At 43.6% G+C, this 19,492-nt stretch overlaps 1 protein-coding gene across 1 annotated transcript in view; it reads left to right on the top strand.

Annotated features, from left to right (window-relative positions):
• Nucleotides 1-15,637: 15,637 nt before the first annotated feature.
• rnd2 (Rho family GTPase 2) overlaps nucleotides 15,638-19,492 on the top strand; it is a 71,283-nt gene continuing 67,428 nt past the window's right edge. The window contains exons 1-2 of the mRNA XM_072249020.1: nucleotides 15,638-15,742; nucleotides 16,223-16,310. Of these exons, the coding sequence (XP_072105121.1) occupies nucleotides 15,641-15,742; nucleotides 16,223-16,310 (190 nt within the window). The 5' untranslated portion in view covers nucleotides 15,638-15,640. The remainder of the gene's footprint in view (nucleotides 15,743-16,222; nucleotides 16,311-19,492) is intronic.

The raw sequence follows: 19,492 nt of genomic DNA, 5'->3' as shown, positions 1-19,492 counted from the left end.
GAAAACCTACAGCACAATAAAGGCCCTTTGGCCCACAAAGCTGCGTCAAACATGTCCTTACCTTAGAAATTATCTAGGGTTACCCATAGCCCTCTATTTTTCTGAGTTCCACCTACCTGTCCAGGAGTCTCTTAAAAAACCCTATCGTATCTGCCTCCACCACTGTCGCCGGCAGCCCATTCCATGCACTCACCACTCTCTGCGTAAAAAACTTAGCCCTGACATCTCCTCTGTACCTACTTCTAAGCACCTTAAAACTGTGCGTTCTCGTACTAGCCATTTCAGCACTGGGAAAAAGCTTCTGACTATCCACACGATCAATGCCTCTCATCATCTTATACACCTCTATCAGGTCACCTCTCATCCTCCGTCACTCCAAGGAAAAATGGCTGAGTTCACTCAACCTATTCTCATAAGGCATGCTCCCCAATCCAGGCAACATCCTTGTAAATCTCCTCTGCACCCTTTCTATGGTTTCCACGTCCTTCCTGTAGTGAGGTGACCAGAACTGAGCACAGTACTCCAAGTGGGGTCTGACCAGGGTCCTATATAGCTGCAACATTACCTCTGGGCTCTTAAACTCAATCCCACAATTGATGAAGGCCAATGCACCATATGCCTTCTTCACCACAGAGTCAACCTGCGTAGCAGCTTTGAGTGTCCTATGGACTTGGACCCCAAGATCCCTCTGATCCTCCACACTGCCAAGAGTCTTGCCATTAATACTATATTCTGCCATCATATTTGACCTATCAAAAGGAACTACCTCACACTTATCTGAGTTGAACTCCATCTGCCACTTCTCAGCCCCGTTTTGCATCCTATCAATGTCCTGCTGTAACCTCGGGTTGAACTCCATCTGCCACTTACTTCTCAGCCCCGTTTTGCATCCTATCAATGTCCCGCTGTAACCTCTGACAGCCCTCCACACTATCCACAACACCTCCAACCTTTGTGTCATCAGCAAATTTACTAACCCATCCCTCCACTCCCTCATCCAGGTCATTTATAAAAATCACAAAGAGTATGGGTCCCAGAACAGATCCCTGAGGCACACCACTGGTCACCGACCTCCATGCAGAATATGACCTGTCTACAACCACTTTTTGCCTTCTGTGGGCAAGCCAGTTCTGGATCCACAAAGTAATGTTCCCTTGGATCCCATGCCTCCTTACTTTCTCAATAAGCCTTGCATGGGGTACCTTATCAAATGCTTTGTTATAATCCATATACACTACATCTACGGCTCTACCTTCATCAATGTGTTTAGCCACATCCTCAAAAAATTCAATCAGGTTCGTAAGGCACGACCTGCCTTTGACAAAGCCATGCTGACTATTCCTAATCATATTATGCCTCTCCAAATGTTCATAAATCCTGCCTCTCAGGATCTTCTCCATCAACTTACCAACCACTGAAGTAAGACTCACTGGTCTATAATTTCCTGGGCTATCCCTACTCCCTTTCTTGAATAAGGGAACAACATCCACAACTCTCCAATCCTCTGGAACCTCTCCCGTCCTCATTGATGATGCAAAGATCATTGCCAGAGGCTCAGCAATTTCCTCCCTTGCTTCCCACAGTAGCCTGGGTTACATCTCGTCCGGTCCCAGTGACTTATCCAACTTGATGCTTTCCAAAAGCTCCAGCACATCCTCTTCCTTAATAACTACATGCTCAAGCTTTTCTCTGTAAGTCATCCCTACAATCACCAAGATCCTTTTCCGTAGTGAATACTGAAACAAAGTATTCATTAAGTACCTCTGCTACCTCCTCCGCTTCCATACACACTTTTCCACTGTCACACTTGATTGGTCCTATTCTCTCATGTCTTATCCTCTTGTTCTTCACATACTTGTAGAACGCCTTGGGGTATTCCTTAATCCTGTCTGCCAAGGCCTTCTCATGGCCCCTTCTGGCTCTCCTAATTTCATTCTTAAACTCCATCCTGCTAGCCTTACAATCTTCTAAATCTCTATCATTACCTCAGAAAGGATGTGCAGAGCCTTTACGTTTACAAAACAGAATTTCTTTGAATTTGGTGAGAGACCGCACAAATTGCTGTCAAGACAACTACGCAAATTGGAAAGTGATCATAAAATTAAATCAGACTCGGGCGCTCCGTTGATGTCACACAAAGACATTAATCAAAGATTCCATCAGTATTATGAAAAATTATATGCACCTCAATCTGATGTACCGACGGGGAGCGTGCCTACATTTCTGGACACCTGTAGGCTACCTTCACTCGATCTGACGGAGCGTCGGGCTTTGGAAGCAGAGATTACAAATGACAAAATAGTAAGAACAATAAGATCCCTGAAAAATGGCAAGAGTCCAGGTTTGGATGGAATAGGTAATAAGTTTTATAAGAAGTTTAGTGACTTATTAACACCTTATATGGTAAGGATGCATAGAAAGTTGTTTGAAACTGGCAGGTTACGCCAAACCCTGAACGAGGCCATTATCACGCTTATTCCGAAGAAGGATAAAGACCCAGAATTATATGCACCTCAATCTGATAAGACCCAGGATCTTATAGGCTGATTTCACTGCTAAATTCGGGTCATAAAATTTTGGCTAAAATGCTGGCAAGGAGACTCAGTCAGCAGATAAATAAATTGGTACACTCAGATCAAACAGGGTTTATCCCTAAATGGAATTCTTTCCAGAACATCAGGCACCTTCTTAATATAATGCATTCCCCAAGACATCCTAAGGAAGACCTTATAATATTAAGTTTAGATGCTGAGAAAGCATTCGACCAAGTGGAATGGCAATATTTCTATGAGGTTTTGAAAAAATTTGGAATGGGAGACAAATTTATAACTTGGATTAAGCTAACACAGTAACCCTAGTGCTAAAATACTAACTAATCAGACCCTCTCAGAACCATTCAGTTTGCACAGGGGCACAAGACAGGGCTGTGCATTAAGTCCATTATTGTTTACGTTGGCCCTGGAACCACTGGCCCTGAAATTTATGGGTACAATACAGAATATACTATCAACAAAATTTCCCTTTATGTGGACGATGTTTTGTTGTTTGTAACAAAACCATATATTACTATTCCAGTTTCGCTGGAAATAGTCAATTTATTTGGCATTTTCTCGGGGTATAAAATTAATTGGGGGAAAAGTGAATTTTTCCCGGTCTGAGTAGAAGAACAGTAGAGGCTTAAGCAATTTCCATTCAAAATAACCCTTGAGAAGTTTAATTACTTTGGAATTGTAATAACCAAAAAGTATAGTTCTCTATTTGAAGCAAATTTTATCCCTCTAATTGAAAAGGTTAAAAAGAAAATAGAATTTTGGAAGACACTCCCAATTTCTTTAGTGGGTAGAGTAAATGCAGTCAAGATGATCTTTCTTCCCCAACTGCTCTATCTATTTCAGAACCTGCCCCTCTATCTTACCAAAACCTTTTTTAAAGGATTAGATTTGATAATTCTACCTTTTAAATGGAATTGTAAACCCCATTGAATTACGAAAGAGCATCTCTGCAAGAATATGACTAGTGGAGGGGCTGGCACTACCCAGCTTTATTTTTCATTACCGGGCTGCTAACGTTAGCCATATAGCATACTGGATAGATGATACAGTTGCACTTCCCGGATGGTTGGAGATGGAGCCTGAGGATTGCCTACCATATTCCATAGGGGCAATCATTATGTCCCCTATTCGGTTAAATAAAGCCTGTTATAGAGGCAATCCCATTATCCGTAGCACCATACAGATATGGAGACAAATGGGGAAGCATTTGAAACTCAGAACATTATCTTTTCTTGTACCTATATCAGCGAAACCTTCTTTTATCCCCTCATGTACAGATGGGGCCTTTGATGCATGGCGATAATTAGGGATACGCAGCGTTGGAGACTTATACATACAAGGAATTTTTGCATCACTTCGGCAGCTCCAGTACAAATTCGGATTGCAAAAGAGTCATTTTTTCAGGTATCTCCAGCTAAGACACTATATAAGATCACATCTTTCTGGTTTTAGAGGGCAGGAGCTGATAAATTAGATAATCATTTAAGATCATGTTTAAGGACAGAACATATCATCGCCTATCTGTATGATGCCATACAAAACAAGCGTCATACAACAATGGATAATATTAAAAAAGAGTGGGAAGAGGTGTTGGGTACAGAGATAGAGGAGATTATATGGAATGAGGCTTTGGAGTATGTTAATGCCAGGCATTGTTTAATACAGTTTAAAATCCTACATAGACTACATTACTCAAAAGTGAGGATTCATAAAATATTCCCAGAGGTGTCCCCAATGTGTGAGAAATGCAAGTCCTCAGAGGCAAATTTGTTACATAGTTATGCTTTTTGCCCCAGGATACAAGAGTATTGGAGGCAAATATTTGAGGTCCTATCGAAGGTAAAGGTTCAGATAATACCAGACCCCATTTTAATCATTTTTGGAACTTCTGCGAGGTCAAATAAATTCCAGGCTACCCAGCAACAACTCCTGACCTATAGCATACTTAATGGAAAGAAACTCATACTGATATTCTGGAAAAGGGAGGAAACTCCATCACTCAAACAATGGCTGGCTGCATTAATGGATACTCTGCATCTAGAGAGGATGATACATTATCAAGGACAGTCTCAAGGAATTTGAAAAAATCTGGCAACCATTACTGTTGTATTTAGAAGAGACGGACAGCTGAACTAAGTGTGGGGGGGGTAGGACCTAAACAGCACATACGGGAGGGGCGAGGGGAGGGGAGGGCTGGGAAGGGGAAAGGAGACGGGGTGGTAGGGTTTCCTTTGTTTTTTGCTTTTTTACTATACATACATTCATTTGACTTTCATTGTGTTGTTATAAGAAAGAAAAGAAAAAGAAGCATTATACTTTCGGACATTGTAGGTTATGGTTAAACTGATGTTGCTTCACAATAAAAACATCTGAAAACAAAAAAAAAAGAAGTGAGTGTCATGCAACCAGTGTTAATCTAAAGCAAGTGTAAAAAAAAAGATTGATCAAATAAGTTTTATTCCTGTCAAAAAAAACCTTCCTGAACGCACCTAACAAACTCCACCCCATCTAAACCTCTCACTCGAGGGAAATGCCAATCAATATTTGGGAAATTAAAATCTCCCACCACAACAACCCTGTTATTCTTACACCTTTCCAGAATCTGTCTCCCTATCTGCACCCCGATGTCCCTGTTACTATTGGGTGGTCTATAAGAAACGCCCAGTAGAGTTATTGACCCTTCCTATTCCTAACTTCCACCCACAGAGACTCCGTAGACAACCCCTCCATGACTTCCTCCTTTTCTGCAGCCGTGACACTATCCCTGATCAACAGTGCCACGCCCCCACCTCTTTTGCCTCCCTCCTTGTCCTTTCTGAAACATCTAGAGCCTGGCACTCTAAGTAACCATTCCTGCCCATGAGCCATCCAAGTCTCTGTAATGGCCACCACGTCATAGCTCCAAGTGCTGATCCACGCTCTAAGCTCATCCACTTTATTCATAATACTCCTCACATTAAAATAGACACATCTCAAACCATCGGTCTGAGTGTGTCCCTTCTCTATCACCTGCCTATCCTCCCTCACGCACCGTCTCCAAGCTTTCTCTATTTGTGAGCCAACCGCCCCTTCCTACGTCTCTTCAGTTCAGTTCCGACTCCCCCAGCAATTCTAGTTTAAACTCTCCCCAATAGCCTTTGCAAACCTCCCCACCAGGATATTGTTCCCCCTCAGATTCAAGTGCAACTCGTCCTTTTTGTACAGGTCACACCTGCCCCAGAAGAGGTCCCAATGATCCAGAATTCTGAATCCCTGCCCCCTGCTCCAATCCCTCAGCCATGCATTTATCCTCCACCCCATTCTATTCCTATACTCACTGTCACGTGGCACAGGCGGTAATCCCGAGATTACTACCTTTGAGGTCAGTTTGGTAGCAGTATACATTCTACCTCAGGCTAATGTCAGTCAGGCTTTAGATGATCCGAGCAATGGGATCAACATGCACAAAAGAGCGCACCCTAACGCCTTCACCATTGCTTTGGGGGATTTTAACCAGGCCAGTCTGAAAAACTCACTAAGCAATTACCATCAACAGATCACTTGCAATACCAGAAGAAACAACACACTGGACCATTGCTACACCACCATCAAGAATGCCTACCGTGCTATTCCACACCCTCACTTCTGGAAGTCTGATCACCGAACTGTACTTCTACTCCCTGAGTATAGGCAGAGACTGAAGACTGCAGCACCAGTAAGTGAGGACCAAGAAGGTATGGACAAGGGAAGCACAGGAGTGCCCACAGGACTGCTTTGAATCGGTGGACTAGACTGTACTCAGGGACTCATCTTTGAATCCGGATGAGTATGCTGCAGTTGTTACCGAATTCATTAGAACCTGTGTGGATGAGTGTGTGCAAACAAAGACTTACTGTACATTCCCAAACCAAAAGCCGTGGATGAACCAGGAGGTACGTCATCTGCTGAAGGCTAGGTCTGTGGCATTCAAGTTTGGTAACCCAGACCTGTACCAGAAAACCAGGTATGATTTGCAGAGGGCTATTTCAAGGGCGAAACAATTTCTAATGAGGTTGGAGGAGACATCAGATGTTCGGCGACTCTGGCAGGGTCCGCAAGACATTACTTCCTACAAAGTGAAACCCAATAGTATGTACGGCAGCGATGCTTCATTACCAGATGAACTCAATGCCTTCTACACCTGCTTTGAAAGGGAGAACATAACTACAGCTGTGAAGATCCCTGCTGCACCTGATGACCCTGTGATCTCTGTCCCAGAGGTCGATGTTAGACTGTCTTTAAAGAGAGTGAACCCTCGCAAGGCGGAAGGTCCCGATGGAGTACCTGGTAAGGCTCTGAAAACCTGTGCCAACCAACTAGTGGAACACTTTCAAGGACATTTTCAACGTCTCACTGCTACAGGCAGAAGTTCCCACTTGCTTCAAAAAGGCAACAATTGTAACCGTGCCTAAGAAGAATAATGTGGGCTGCCTTAATGACTATCGCCTGGTAGCACTCACATCAACAGTAACGAAATGCTTTGAGAGGTTGGTTATGGCTAGACTGAACTCCTGCCTCAGCAAGGACCTGGACCCATTGCAATTTGCCTATCGTCACAATAGGTCAACGGCAGACGCAATCTCCATGGCTCTTCACATGGCTTTAGACCACCTGGACAACACAAACACCGATGTCAGGATGCTGTTCATCGACTATAGCTCAGCATTTAATACCATTATTCCCACAATCCTGATTGAGAAGTTGCAGAACCTGGGCCTCTGTACCTCCCTCTGCAACTGGATCCTCGAATTCCTAACCAGAAGACCACAGTCTGTGCGGATTGGTGATAACGTCTCCTCCTCGTTAATGATTAGCACTGGTGCACCTCAGACGTGTGTGCTTAGCCCACTGTTCTACTCTCTGTATACACATGACTGTGTGGCTGGGCATAGCTCGAATACCATCTACAAATTTGCTGATGATACAACCATTGTTGGTAGAATCTCAGGTGGTGACGAGAGGGTGTACAGGAGTGAGATATGCCAACTAGTGGAATGGTGCCACAGCAACAACCTGGCACTCAACGTCAGTAAGATGAAAGAGCTGATTGTGGACTTCAGGAAGGGTAAGATGAAGGAACACATACCAATCCTCATAGAGGGATCAGAAGTGGAGAGAGTGAGCAGCTTCAAGTTCCTGGGTGTCAAGATCTCTGAGGATCTAACCTGGTCCCAACATATCGATGTAGTTATAAAGAAGGCAAGACAGCGGCTATACTTTATTAGGAGTTTGAAGAGATTTGGCATGTCAACAAATACACTCAAAAACATCTATAGTTGTACTGTGGAGAGCATTCTGACAGGCTGCATCGCTGTCTGGTATGGAGGGGCTACTGCAAAGGACCGAAAGAAGCTGCAGAAGGTTGTAAATCTAGTCAGCTCCATCTTGTGTACTAGCCTACAAAGTACCCAGGACATCTTTAGGGAGCAGTGTCTCAGAAAGGCAGCGTCCATCATTAAAGACCTTCAGCACCCAGGGCATGCCCTTTTCTCACTGTTACCATCAGGTAGGAGATACAGAAGCCTGAAGGCACACACTCAGTGATTCAGGAACAGCTTCTTCCCCTCTGCCATCTGATTCCTAAATGGACATTGAAGCTTTGGACAAGACCACACTTTTTAAAAAATATACAGTATTTCTGTTTTTGCACATTTTTAAATAATCCATTCAATATACATAATTGATTTACTTGTTTATTTATTATGTTTTATTTTATTTAAAATTATTATTTTCTCTCTCTGCTAGATTATATATTGCATTGAACTGCTGCTGCTAAGTTAACAAATTTCATGTCACATGCCAGTGATAATAAACCTGATTCTGATTCTGATTCTCAGTTTCCTTTCTAACTCCCTGTAGTCTGTCTTCGGGACCTCTTCCCTTTTCCTACCTATGTTGTGGTTCCAATATGTACCACGACCTCTGGCCGTTCTCCTTCCCACTTCAAGATATCGTGGATGCGATCAGAAACATCCCGGACCCTGGCACCTGGGAGGCAAACTACCATCCATTTCTTTCTTGTGTCCACAGAATCGCCTGTCTGACCCCCTTACTATCGAGTCCCCTATCACTACTGCCCTCCTCTTCCTTTCCCTACCCTTCTGAGCCACAGGGCCAGACTCCGTGCCAGAGGCGCGACCACTGTTGCTTCCCCCAGGTAGGTCGTCCCCCCAACAGTACTCAAGCAGGAATACTTATTGTTAAGGGGGACAACCACTGGGGTACTCTCTAGTACTTGCTTCTTACCCTTCCCTCTCCTGACTGTTACCCACTTCTCTGTCTCCTGTGGTCCCGGGGTGACTACCTGTCTATAGCTCCTCTCTATCACCTCCTCACTCTCCCTGACCAGACGAAGGTCATCGAGCTGCATTTCCAGTTCCCTAACCTGGTCAAAAGGTTGGATTATTTTCTCTGGAGTGTCAGGCTGAGGGGACAGCTGATAGTAGTATATAAAGTTATGAGAGGCATAGCTAAGGTAGATAGTCAGAGTCTTTTTCCCAGAGTTGAAAATGTCAAAAATACTAAAGAGCATAGGTGAAGCTTAAAGGAGATACGTAAGGCAACATTTTGTGTCACAGAGGTGTCAGGGGAGGTGGTGGATGTTGATATGATAGTAACATTTAAGAGGCAGTCAGAGAAGCACACAAATAAGCAGAAAATGGAGGTATATTAACCATGAACAGGCAGAGTGGATTAGTTTGGATTGGTATCATAGTCGGTACAGGTACTGCAGACTGAAGGACCTGTTCCTGTGCTCAACCTTTCCGTATTCTGTGTTATATGTCTTCTCACAGAAAGCTGGCATTGAACATGGACCCCAGACCATGGCAACTGATCTGCAATTGGCTGCCTAGAGGCCCTGATCAGGCAGGTCAGTGATGTTGGTGGTTGCTTGAGAGTGCTACAGCTGCACCCAAATTCTTGTCTTCAGAATCTTACCACAGGGCAGGCAACAAAGTGATCAGGGGCTCGGGCAGGGAATTCAGCTGCTCCCAATCTGGAGATCTGAAATGCAGCACTAGAAATCTGAAATAAAAATAGAGAATGCTGGAAACATTCAGCATATCAAGTGGCATCTAGGAAGTCAGAAAATCAGAGTGTAGTGCCTCTGTTTGCTGACTGGGTGGAAGAAGCCCAAGAAGTTAACTTATTACCTAATTGCTCATTTCAATGACCATTTTCAGAAAATTGCCCTAAATTGACTGTGTTTCAAAGTTATGTAATTGGCTGCAAAGTACTTTGAGGATTCCTTAGGGTACAATAAAAATAGAACGCCTCCCTTTCTAGCTTTTCACTCAGCAAGTGATTAACAAATAAAACATTCTGTGTTGAATTGCTCTGCCACCAGCTTTTGAAGTGTCTTTAAAGAACATAGAATTAAGTAGTAAATTGCATTCTGTCTGCTATATATTCTAACTGAAATAACATCACCTAACTCCTAATATTCCAAGCAAACAAATGTACTTCTCAAATGTAGGGGTCAAGATGAAAGGTATTCAAACTGACATGTTAACTCTGCTTCATATCTTCGAAACTGCTGCCTGACCTGCTGGATATTTTCAATGTTTAGGTTCTGGTTATTGCAGACTAACCAGTTAATCAGATCTGAATTCCTGTCAATCTGAAATATATTGTTACTAGACTCTATAGAAGTAACAAATGTTCTCATTTTATTTTTTTTCCCTTCTAGATTAAGCTGACTGATTTAATTTACAACTTCGCATTTGTAATTATCTTCATTGCAGGAACATCTCTTATAGGCTTTCATATTTTTTGGCATGTCTAATTACAGTTGTCAGTTTCATTTCTTGTTGTCAGCAATGTGTTTTTTTTCTGTCATTGTGTACTGTATATCTGAATCATTCCTGGTATAACAGAAAAGAGAAGAAGCTATTCTCTCATTCTTTTTAACAGTTACTGATTAACCATGCCTACATGACAGAAGTCCTGTTTTCTGTTTTCTACCTCTGACACCTCTGTACCAGGATGTGTTGGTTGTTAACACAAACAACACACTTCATTGTGTGTTTCGATATACATATGACAAATAAATTTGAATCCTAAATTTTGAATTTTAAATCTTGAATCTTAAATCTTATTGTACAATCCTCTTGAACTCTTAATTACTTACGTTCCCCTTTATGTCATTGCATTCATCTTTCTCTTCATTTCTCTTTTTAATTCTATTTCCCATTTCCATTCCAACAGGCTGGTCCATGGCCTTGTCTACTGTTATGGTTCTCAGGTTGGAAGAGTTGGTTCCACATAGTAGGCTTATTCAGAAAGTCAGAAGGCATGGGATCCAGGGAAGTTTGGCCAGGTGGATTCAGAACTGGCTTGCCTGCAGAAGGCAGAGGGTCATGGTGGAGGGAGTACATTCAGATTGGAGGATTGTGACTAGTGGTGTCCCACAAGGATCTGTTCTGGGACCTCTACTTTTCGTGATTTTTATTAACGACCTGGATGTGGGGATAGAAGGGTGGGCTGGCAAGTTTGCAGACGACACAAAGGTTGGTGGTGTTGTAGATAGTGTAGAGGATTGTCAAAGATTGCAGAGAGACATTGATAGGATGCAGAAGTGGGCTGAGAAGGGGCAGATGGAGTTCAACCCAGAGAAGTGTGAGGTGGTACACTTTGGAAGGACAAACTCCAAGGCAGAGTACAAAGTAAATGGCAGGATACTTGGTAGTGTGGGTGAACAGAGGGATCTGGGGGTACATGTCCACAGATCCCTGAAAGTTGCCTCACAGGTAGATAGGGTAGCTAAGAAAGATTATGGGTTGTTAGCTTTCATAAGTCGAGGGATAGAGTTTAAGAGTCGCGATGTAATGATGCAGCTCTATAAAACTCTGGTTAGGCCACACTTGGAGTACTGTGTCCAGTTCTGGTCGCCTCACTATAGGAAGGATGTGGAAGCATTGGAAAGGGTACAGAGGAGATTTACCAGGATGCTGCCTGGTTTAGAGAGTATGCATTATGATCAGAGATTAAGGGAGCTAGGGCTTTATTCTTTGGAGAGAAGGAGGATGAGAGGAGACATGATAGAGCTATACAAGATATTAAAAGGAATAGATAGAGTGGATAGCCAGTGCCTCTTCCCCAGGGCACCACTGCTCAATACAAGAGGACATGGCTTTAAGGTAAGGGGTGGGAAGTTCAAGGGGGATATTAGAGGAAGGTTTTTTACTCAGAGAGTGGTTGGTGCGTGGAATGCACTGCTTGAGTCAGTGGTGGAGGCAGATACACTAGTGAAGTTTAAGAGACTACTAGACAGGTATATGGAGGAATTTAAGGTGGGGGGTTATATGGGAGGCAGGGTTTGAGGGTTGGCACAACATGTGGGCCGAAGGGCCTGTACTGCGTTGTACTATTCTATGTTCTATGTTCTATGTAACATCTCATATTCCGTCTGGGTAACCTCCAACCTGATGGCATGAATATCGATTTCTTGAACTTCCGGTAATTTTGCCTCCCTCTTCCTTCTCCCCTTTTTCATTCCACATTCTGTCTCCTCTCTGCCTGTAAAGGGTTTGCATGTTCTCCCTGTGACTGTGTGGGTTTCCTCCAGGAGCTCCAGTCTCCTGCCGCAGTGCAGAGACACGACGGTTGGTAGGTTAATTGGTCATTGTAAATTGTCCCGTGGTTAAATCGGGGGATTGCGGGGTGGCATGGCATGGAGGGCTGGAAGGGCCTGTTCCACACTGTACGTCCTCAATAAAATAAATAAAGTAGCCATTCCCTTCTCCCCGCCTTCTTATTCTGAGTTCTTCCCCTTTTCTTTCCATTCCTGATGAAGGGTCTCAGTGTGAAACATCAGCTGTTTATTCCCCTCCATAGACACTGCTTGATCTGCTGAGTTCCTCCAGCATTTTGTGTGTGTTTCTCTGGATTTCTAGCATCTGCAGAATCTCTTGTGTTTTAACTTGCTCTTCAGTTGTGTTATTCCAAGATCTCCACACTGATCCTCTTTTGGATCCCTGCTTAGTCTGGTCCTCATGGAGTCCCAATCATGTTGTTCTGCTGGAAGTTGGGTTGACCATATGATCTATCACAACTGTAATCATGAAGACCAACTATTCCAACACTGTACCATCACTTGCCTCCTCCTCAAACACTGCTGATGAACACCTTATTCTGGTCTCCATCATCTGGAGACACATTTAGTCCAACGTCTCATTTGGCAGCCTGTCACCCTCCTTGCCTTCATCTCAGCACCTTCCTTACCTTTAGCCACAGGTCCTACAGTAGTTTTGTCCCTCTCTGACTTCTTCAAGGTTATACCTCTTTCCACCATACACCCCACCCCATTGCTTCTCATCTAGAACAATGTCATCGCTGATGAGTCCTGATGAAAAGTCTCAGCCTGAAATGTCAACTGTTCATTCCTCTCCATAGATGCTGCCTGACCATCTGAGTTTGCTCCATCATTTTGTGTGTGTTACTGTCATTGCTCATTGTCTTGCTGGCTGTGGATTTAAAAAAAATTATGGTGGGTAAATGGCCTGAAAGGACTAATCAGCCCAACCAAACAATGTACTGTAAGTTGTTGCTCTCTCCCCTTGGCTCCTGTACATCTCTAATGGAGATCAAAAGAGCCATTGCTGTCTGCCAAAAGAACGCAGCGGGTAGAGAGAGCACCACTGGTGGAAGGAAAGGAACTGTTGACGTTTCAGCTCAAAACCCTACATCAGAACTGAGAGTGGAGAGGTGAGATGGCCAGCATGGAGAGGGAAAGGGGAGAGGCAAGAAAGAGCTCTGAAGTGATTGGTGGACTGAGGAGGGTGTGAGATGAAAGACAGGTAGGGGAGGTAAGTGGGGAGACAGTGCGAGGTGAATGATAGATTGAGGCAGACAGAGAAACAACAGATGGAGTAAGTGGGTGGGGGGAGGGAAGTGTGAAGGTGAGAGACAGCTGCCTGAGGGAGATCAGCAGGAACACTCCCGATGGACTCTCATAACTAAACGAGGTGGGAATGGGAACCATTGGGGAGAAAGGAGATGTGAACTATAGTTGGAACTATATTGGGGAGGGGAAGATGTGTAAAGTGGGTGGATGGAAAAGGGGGAAGGGAACAAAGATAATTGAAGAGGAGGGCTGGGGAGGTGGGAAGGGGGACAACCATGGAAGGATGGAAGAATCAGAAGGATAAATGGTGGGAAGGGGGGATGTGCAGAGGAGGAAAATGGGAAAAAAGAGAGGGGGAGGGGTGTCTCCTAAAATTCAATTCTCATGCCATTTGGTTGAGATTACACAGTGGAATATACTGTAATTGTTGTTCCTCCAGATTGTATTTGCAGTAGAAAAGACCAAGGGTGGACAGGTCACTGTGGGAATGGACAAGGGAATTGGACAGGTCACTATGGGAGCTGGAAGGGGAATTGGACAGGTCACTGTGGGAATGGAGAAGGGGAATTGGACAGGTCACTGTGGGAATGGAGAAGGGGAATTGGACAAGTCACTGTGGGAATGGAGAAGGGGAATTGGACAGGTCACTGTGGGACCGGGAAAGGGAATTGGACAGGTCACTATGGGAGCTGGAAGGGGAATTGGACAGGTCACTATGGGAATGGGAAAGGGAATTGGACAGGTCACTGTGGGAATGGGAAAGGGATTTAGATAGGTCACTGTGGGAATTGGCGAGAGCTCTGTAACACACACAAAATGCTGGCTGAGCAAGGTCGGGCAGCATCGATGGAGGGAAATGAACAGCAGCCTTTCGGCCAGAGCTGATGTAGGAGTCTTGGCCAAAGCGTCGACTGCTCATTTCCCTCCATAATTGCCGCAGAGCAGATCCTCCGGCATTTTATGTGTGTTGCTCAAGAGTTCCAGCATTTACAGAATTTCTTGTCTCTCTGCATTGATCTGCAATTGGGAGCTCGGGATGGCCATTGCGGAGGTGTTCTGTGAATATTCTGTCCGAGTATGCGACTGGTCTCGATCAAAAGAGATTCAAGTAAGAAATATAATTACCCAAAAAGGAAATGTAAGATGCGCATTGACTGCTCTCAGACTGTCTTAAGAGTCCTGATGTCGGTCTCTGCTTGAAACATTTGATAATTTCTTTTCCCCTACACATGCTGTTCGAGTTCCTCTGGCAGTTGTTATTTTCGCTCCGGATTCCAGGATCTGCAGACAGAAGTGTTCGTATAACTACCCAAAGTTTCTTCTTCCTCTGCGAAACACCGAGGTACAATTCTCCATATGCAGATGGCATAAAATGTAAATAAATAATGGAGATTTTTTATTAAGCTGAAATTGATACTCTATTTTCCCTTTACTCAAAAGCATGCGCCAGCTCCAGTTTAACAGAACGGTGATCACATATGTTACGTCGTTCTATTCTCACTGTGACTGAAAATGATGAATTATTGCTCTCGCTTTAATTTTCACTTTCTATCTATGTTCTCATTCTCCGGACCAGAGCTTGCCCAGCGGTACACTGAAGCGTGAAGAAAAGATGTAAGTGCGCCTTTCACCACTTTGGGGCACTGCATGCTGGTGCTGAAACACTTTCAGTTCATGAAGGGTCTGGTTCCTTTCCAGTACCCTATATGCGAATAGCTTGTACAACTACCTAATAATGCCATCGTTTTATACTGTATAGTTTACATGTGAATTTATCTTTACATTAAAGTTCCAAAAATATGACATAAAATTATTCTATTCAATCATATAAATTCCAGACCAGGTTTTCTGTCACATTCTGCCCTGTTTCTGATTTTTTTCATCAAAATTACTACTTCGCAATCTGCTGTTTACAGTTTTCCGAGTAAAGTTGAAGACTTGGTTCACTGTCTTGATCTATTTATTCTAATTTAATTATGTTGCAATTTAAGGCCACGCCCAGATGCCGCTCTTTATTTGCATATCACTGGGACCCTGGCACTGATTGGTGATTCGCAACTGAATGAGGCGCTCCCGGCTCATAGGAAAGCAAGTCAGTCAGGTTGAAGCAGGGAGATAAAGGAGACCAAGGCAAAGGGAGCTCCTTACTACCGCAGTCTGGACTCGGCTGGCTAGCTATTTGTTAATGAAAGGAGGCTCCGGCCACCAGGGCCAGAATTAAGCCATGGAAAGTCAGATCGCTCGTTGCAAAATTGTTGTGGTTGGTGATGCACAGTGTGGAAAAACTACTTTATTGCACGTTTTTGCCAAGGATTGTTATCCAGAGGTTGGTGTTTTTAATATAGTTCTTTACGCAGTAGTAAACTGAGGTTTGAACGCACAGTCTGGTTCATTGAGTAATCAGTTCACATTATGTTAGAAGGGGAGCTCACGAACTAAACGCGTCCCAAACCGGTATACAGATGCTGCAATATTGCGTTCACAATGTAAGATCCCCTTCTATTTTTAATTGGCTAATGATATCAATACTAAATAACTTTGAAGAAAAATACGGAACTGTGAGGGATATATAAAGTATGGAAGTTCAGACTGAAGACTATCCTAGCGTGCATTTTGAAAATAATGATCTTCCAATTGTCCAGAACGCTCCATAGCAAGTTTTTATTACACACTAGTGTTCTGGAATTGAGTTCTGTGTTCTTGTTAAAAGGATTTGTTACAGATGGCTGTTAAATATTAAACTGATTTTCTAAAGTTACTTTATATATTCTTAATTTTAATGCATGTGTTCCGACTATCATTCCAGAATTATGTCCCCACTGTGTTTGAGAACTATACAGCCAGTTTTGAAATTGACAAGCAAAGGATCGAACTAAATATGTGGGACACTTCAGGTCAGTGAGTAGTTTTGTTTATAGCTAACCATATTTTAATAAGAACCAGTGCCTCTCCAGCCTAGTGTCTTTCGTGGCTGTGACTCGGTTCCTGGGTGACTTGTGTTGGTCGAACTAAGCTGAGCGCAGAGATCTGCGTGCCACTGCGCAAATTCAGCGCAACTCCCAGACCTTTCCAAAGGTAGATGTTGCAAACCGGTACCCTCTTCGCTTGTTCAAACTGACCGAGAATCGTGTATCTCAAGACTTTTCTTAAATTATATTAAGCAGAGTTAAACAGTGTGATACAGTCACCGATAGGGCGTGCAACTGACTCCCTCGTGGAGTACATTTGAACGCTTCTATTAATTTGATTGTGGTTTAGATTGGCATTAAAAAGTCGATGCAGATCTGCAGTAAATATTTATCAGATAATCATTGTCACTCAGGGGGAATGTTACTTAATTCAATAAAATAACCCCCGGGAATTTTGGATAGTGGAGACTTATAACGTTTCTCAAGGATCCTGCGGGTTGCTTCGGTCCGGTCGGACCGACCCGGGTTGTGTTTAGTGGTGTATAGCCAATGGGCTGCTGTTTGGTCCGTTTCACCAGACTCTGGGCTTTGTCGGAATGGAATTTAGGACAAAGCGGGCCACAAAATTATTTTTTAAACACCCATTTAGCTATTGACACGCAGTTGAGGGAGCGGGATTGCTAATGAAGGAGAAAAAGACTGAAATCTATTGTAAGGGTTCGCAGAGGAGCCGGGCAGCAAACGTTGATCGTGTGGTACGATTCTGTGTTCCCCACGCGTTCCCTCCCCAAACAGTAGACGTTTCCCTAGACACAAGCGACTAAAGATGCTGGAATCTGGAGATACCCCGTGCTCCTTTCGCGAAAACTTTAAGGGAAAGATACATTTTCAAAATTAAAAAAAAACCTATTAAACCTCATGCGCACCAGAGATATTTTTGGTGTTCTGTACAATGGTGCACCCACCGGTGGGCTTCCCAGGCGTCAACAGTGCAGTTCCACGATTGGCCACAGAGAGGCGGTCGAGTAACTGCGAGGAGCCCTTGGTCATGCATTGTCCACTACTAGCACTGGATGGGAGCGTGGGCATGGCAGGGATTTGGGAACGAGCTCTTAGTACTTCTCTTGCAAAAATATTAATTTGCAACTCTTGAGGCATTATAAAAGGAAGTCGTCTGGATTAGTGGGCTACATCCATTATTGCCCCTCCTAAATTTACCATGAGTTAAAGCATTGATGGGAGTTGTGAGTATATCTGACTGACCAGCATTGTCTTTCAACAGTGAAACCTTTTTACTGTAAAACTCTGCCTGTTATTACATCAGCTAGATTGCACAATAATAATTTATAACACAAAGGTGGCACATAGAAGAAGGAAGTCCCAAGCTCATTTAAAAAAATAACGTCAAGTCGCCTAAGGCAGTATAAGATGGGTTACACAGCAGCAGGTTCTAAGGAGTGTTTTAATGCAGACTGAGAGGTTTAGGGAGGGAACTCCCTGAACTACATAAAGGCCTTAATAGCTGGAAGCATGACTGACAATTGGTGTGGAGGGGCGAAAGCTGGGAGTTGACAGGACGCTGAAGTTCAGTGATCTCAGTGTTTTTGAACTGGAGGAAGTTGCTAGAAGGGCCAAGTGTAGGTATTTTTTTAGAAAAAGAGGATTTGAAAAGCTGTGGTGTTGCCAGTCTGGGAGCCAGTGCATGCCAGCAAATGAAAGAATATTATGCTGTATGGATGAAGTGCAGAGATTTTGGGGACCTTGAGCATATGGAGGCTGGCCAGAGGAGAATTGCAGCTGTCAGAATGAGCAGGAGAGATGAGCTGAGACAGGAGTCTCCTTTAGCCCATAATCTGGTGTCTTTTGGTAATACCCATCATTTAAGCCACAAAGTATGTGATTTAATTCATTTGCGTTCTCATAAAGACCATTGGCGGTCGAGCTTGCCCTGTTATCCAACAGCTACTTCAAGGCCCATTCTCAATATTTTTAAATAGTAACTCTATATCCCTCTAGTAAGGGTGTCAAAGGTTACGGGGGAAAGGCAGGACAATGGAGTTGAGGGATAATAAATCAGCCATGATGTAATGGCAGAGAAGACTGGATGGGCCGAATTGCCTAATTATGCTCCGATGTCTTGTGGTCTCCAGAGAGTGAGCTTGATTTGATTATTGGCAGCACTGAAGATGCTTATTTGAATGTTCAGATAGGTCTTGGCTAAAATAAGTTTCTGGCAATCTGAGCAACTGGCTAAATAGTCACAGACTACCTTTAATATTGCAGGTTCTGTATATTCTTGGTTTGATTGCAAATGATATAAACGTTCCTATTCAGTGGATTCTGGTTAATTGGGACACATCGGGACCAATACATTTTGGTCCAATTAAGTGGCTGCCCCAATTAGTTTTATGGAAATAGTTTGAAAAGGTATTAAAAAAAGACAAACTACCATTTCACTGAGTAACAAATTATACATTTGAATGAAATACAGAACAAATTAGAACACTACCATATCTAATGACGACAGGAAACATGTGAGGGAGAGTTTTTAAAGTTACACTTTCTCGGCCTCAGAAGTCTGGGTCCAGTGGTACGAGTAGACGCCACAACTGGGGTCTTCCCTGGTTGCAGTGGATGACGATGACATCTTCTGTACCTGGTCTTGCCCTTCGCTCTCCACAGAGCATTGCAGAACTGCCTTCCTGGACACTGGATCTCACTGTAGATCTCATCCACCCAGTCTGCTGGAGCTAACTTCACGTGCTAAGATAAGCATGTTGCTAGATCAATGGAGTATGAGACCCGCTAGCAACCCTCACCTGTTCAGCCCGCCAGTCGAAGTGGTGTACCGGGGTGTGGTCACTGTCACATGTAAACAGCTATGTGGTGTAGTGTCTAATGGCCACACAAGTGCGTGCAACTCACGCAGAACAGATTCTAATTAGCAAGTTCTGTCCCAATTAAGTGGTGTAGTGTCCCAAATAAACAAAGTGAATCCCAGCAATTTTCTTGATTTTGTTTTTGCTCTTTAAGAGTTGTCCCAAGTAAGTGGCTGCCCTGATTAGTCGATGGCCCAATTAACTGGAATCCACTATATATTGCAATAACCTTCCCATCCAGTCAGACGTCTTGCCCTCTGTTGCTCTCAACTCAATGACCTGCAGGCC

Source organism: Mobula birostris, chromosome X, assembly GCF_030028105.1.
Source record: "Mobula birostris isolate sMobBir1 chromosome X, sMobBir1.hap1, whole genome shotgun sequence".
NCBI lineage: Eukaryota > Metazoa > Chordata > Chondrichthyes > Myliobatiformes > Myliobatidae > Mobula > Mobula birostris.
Note: the sequence above shows the minus strand (reverse complement) of the source record. Positions and strands in the feature narration are given on the sequence as shown.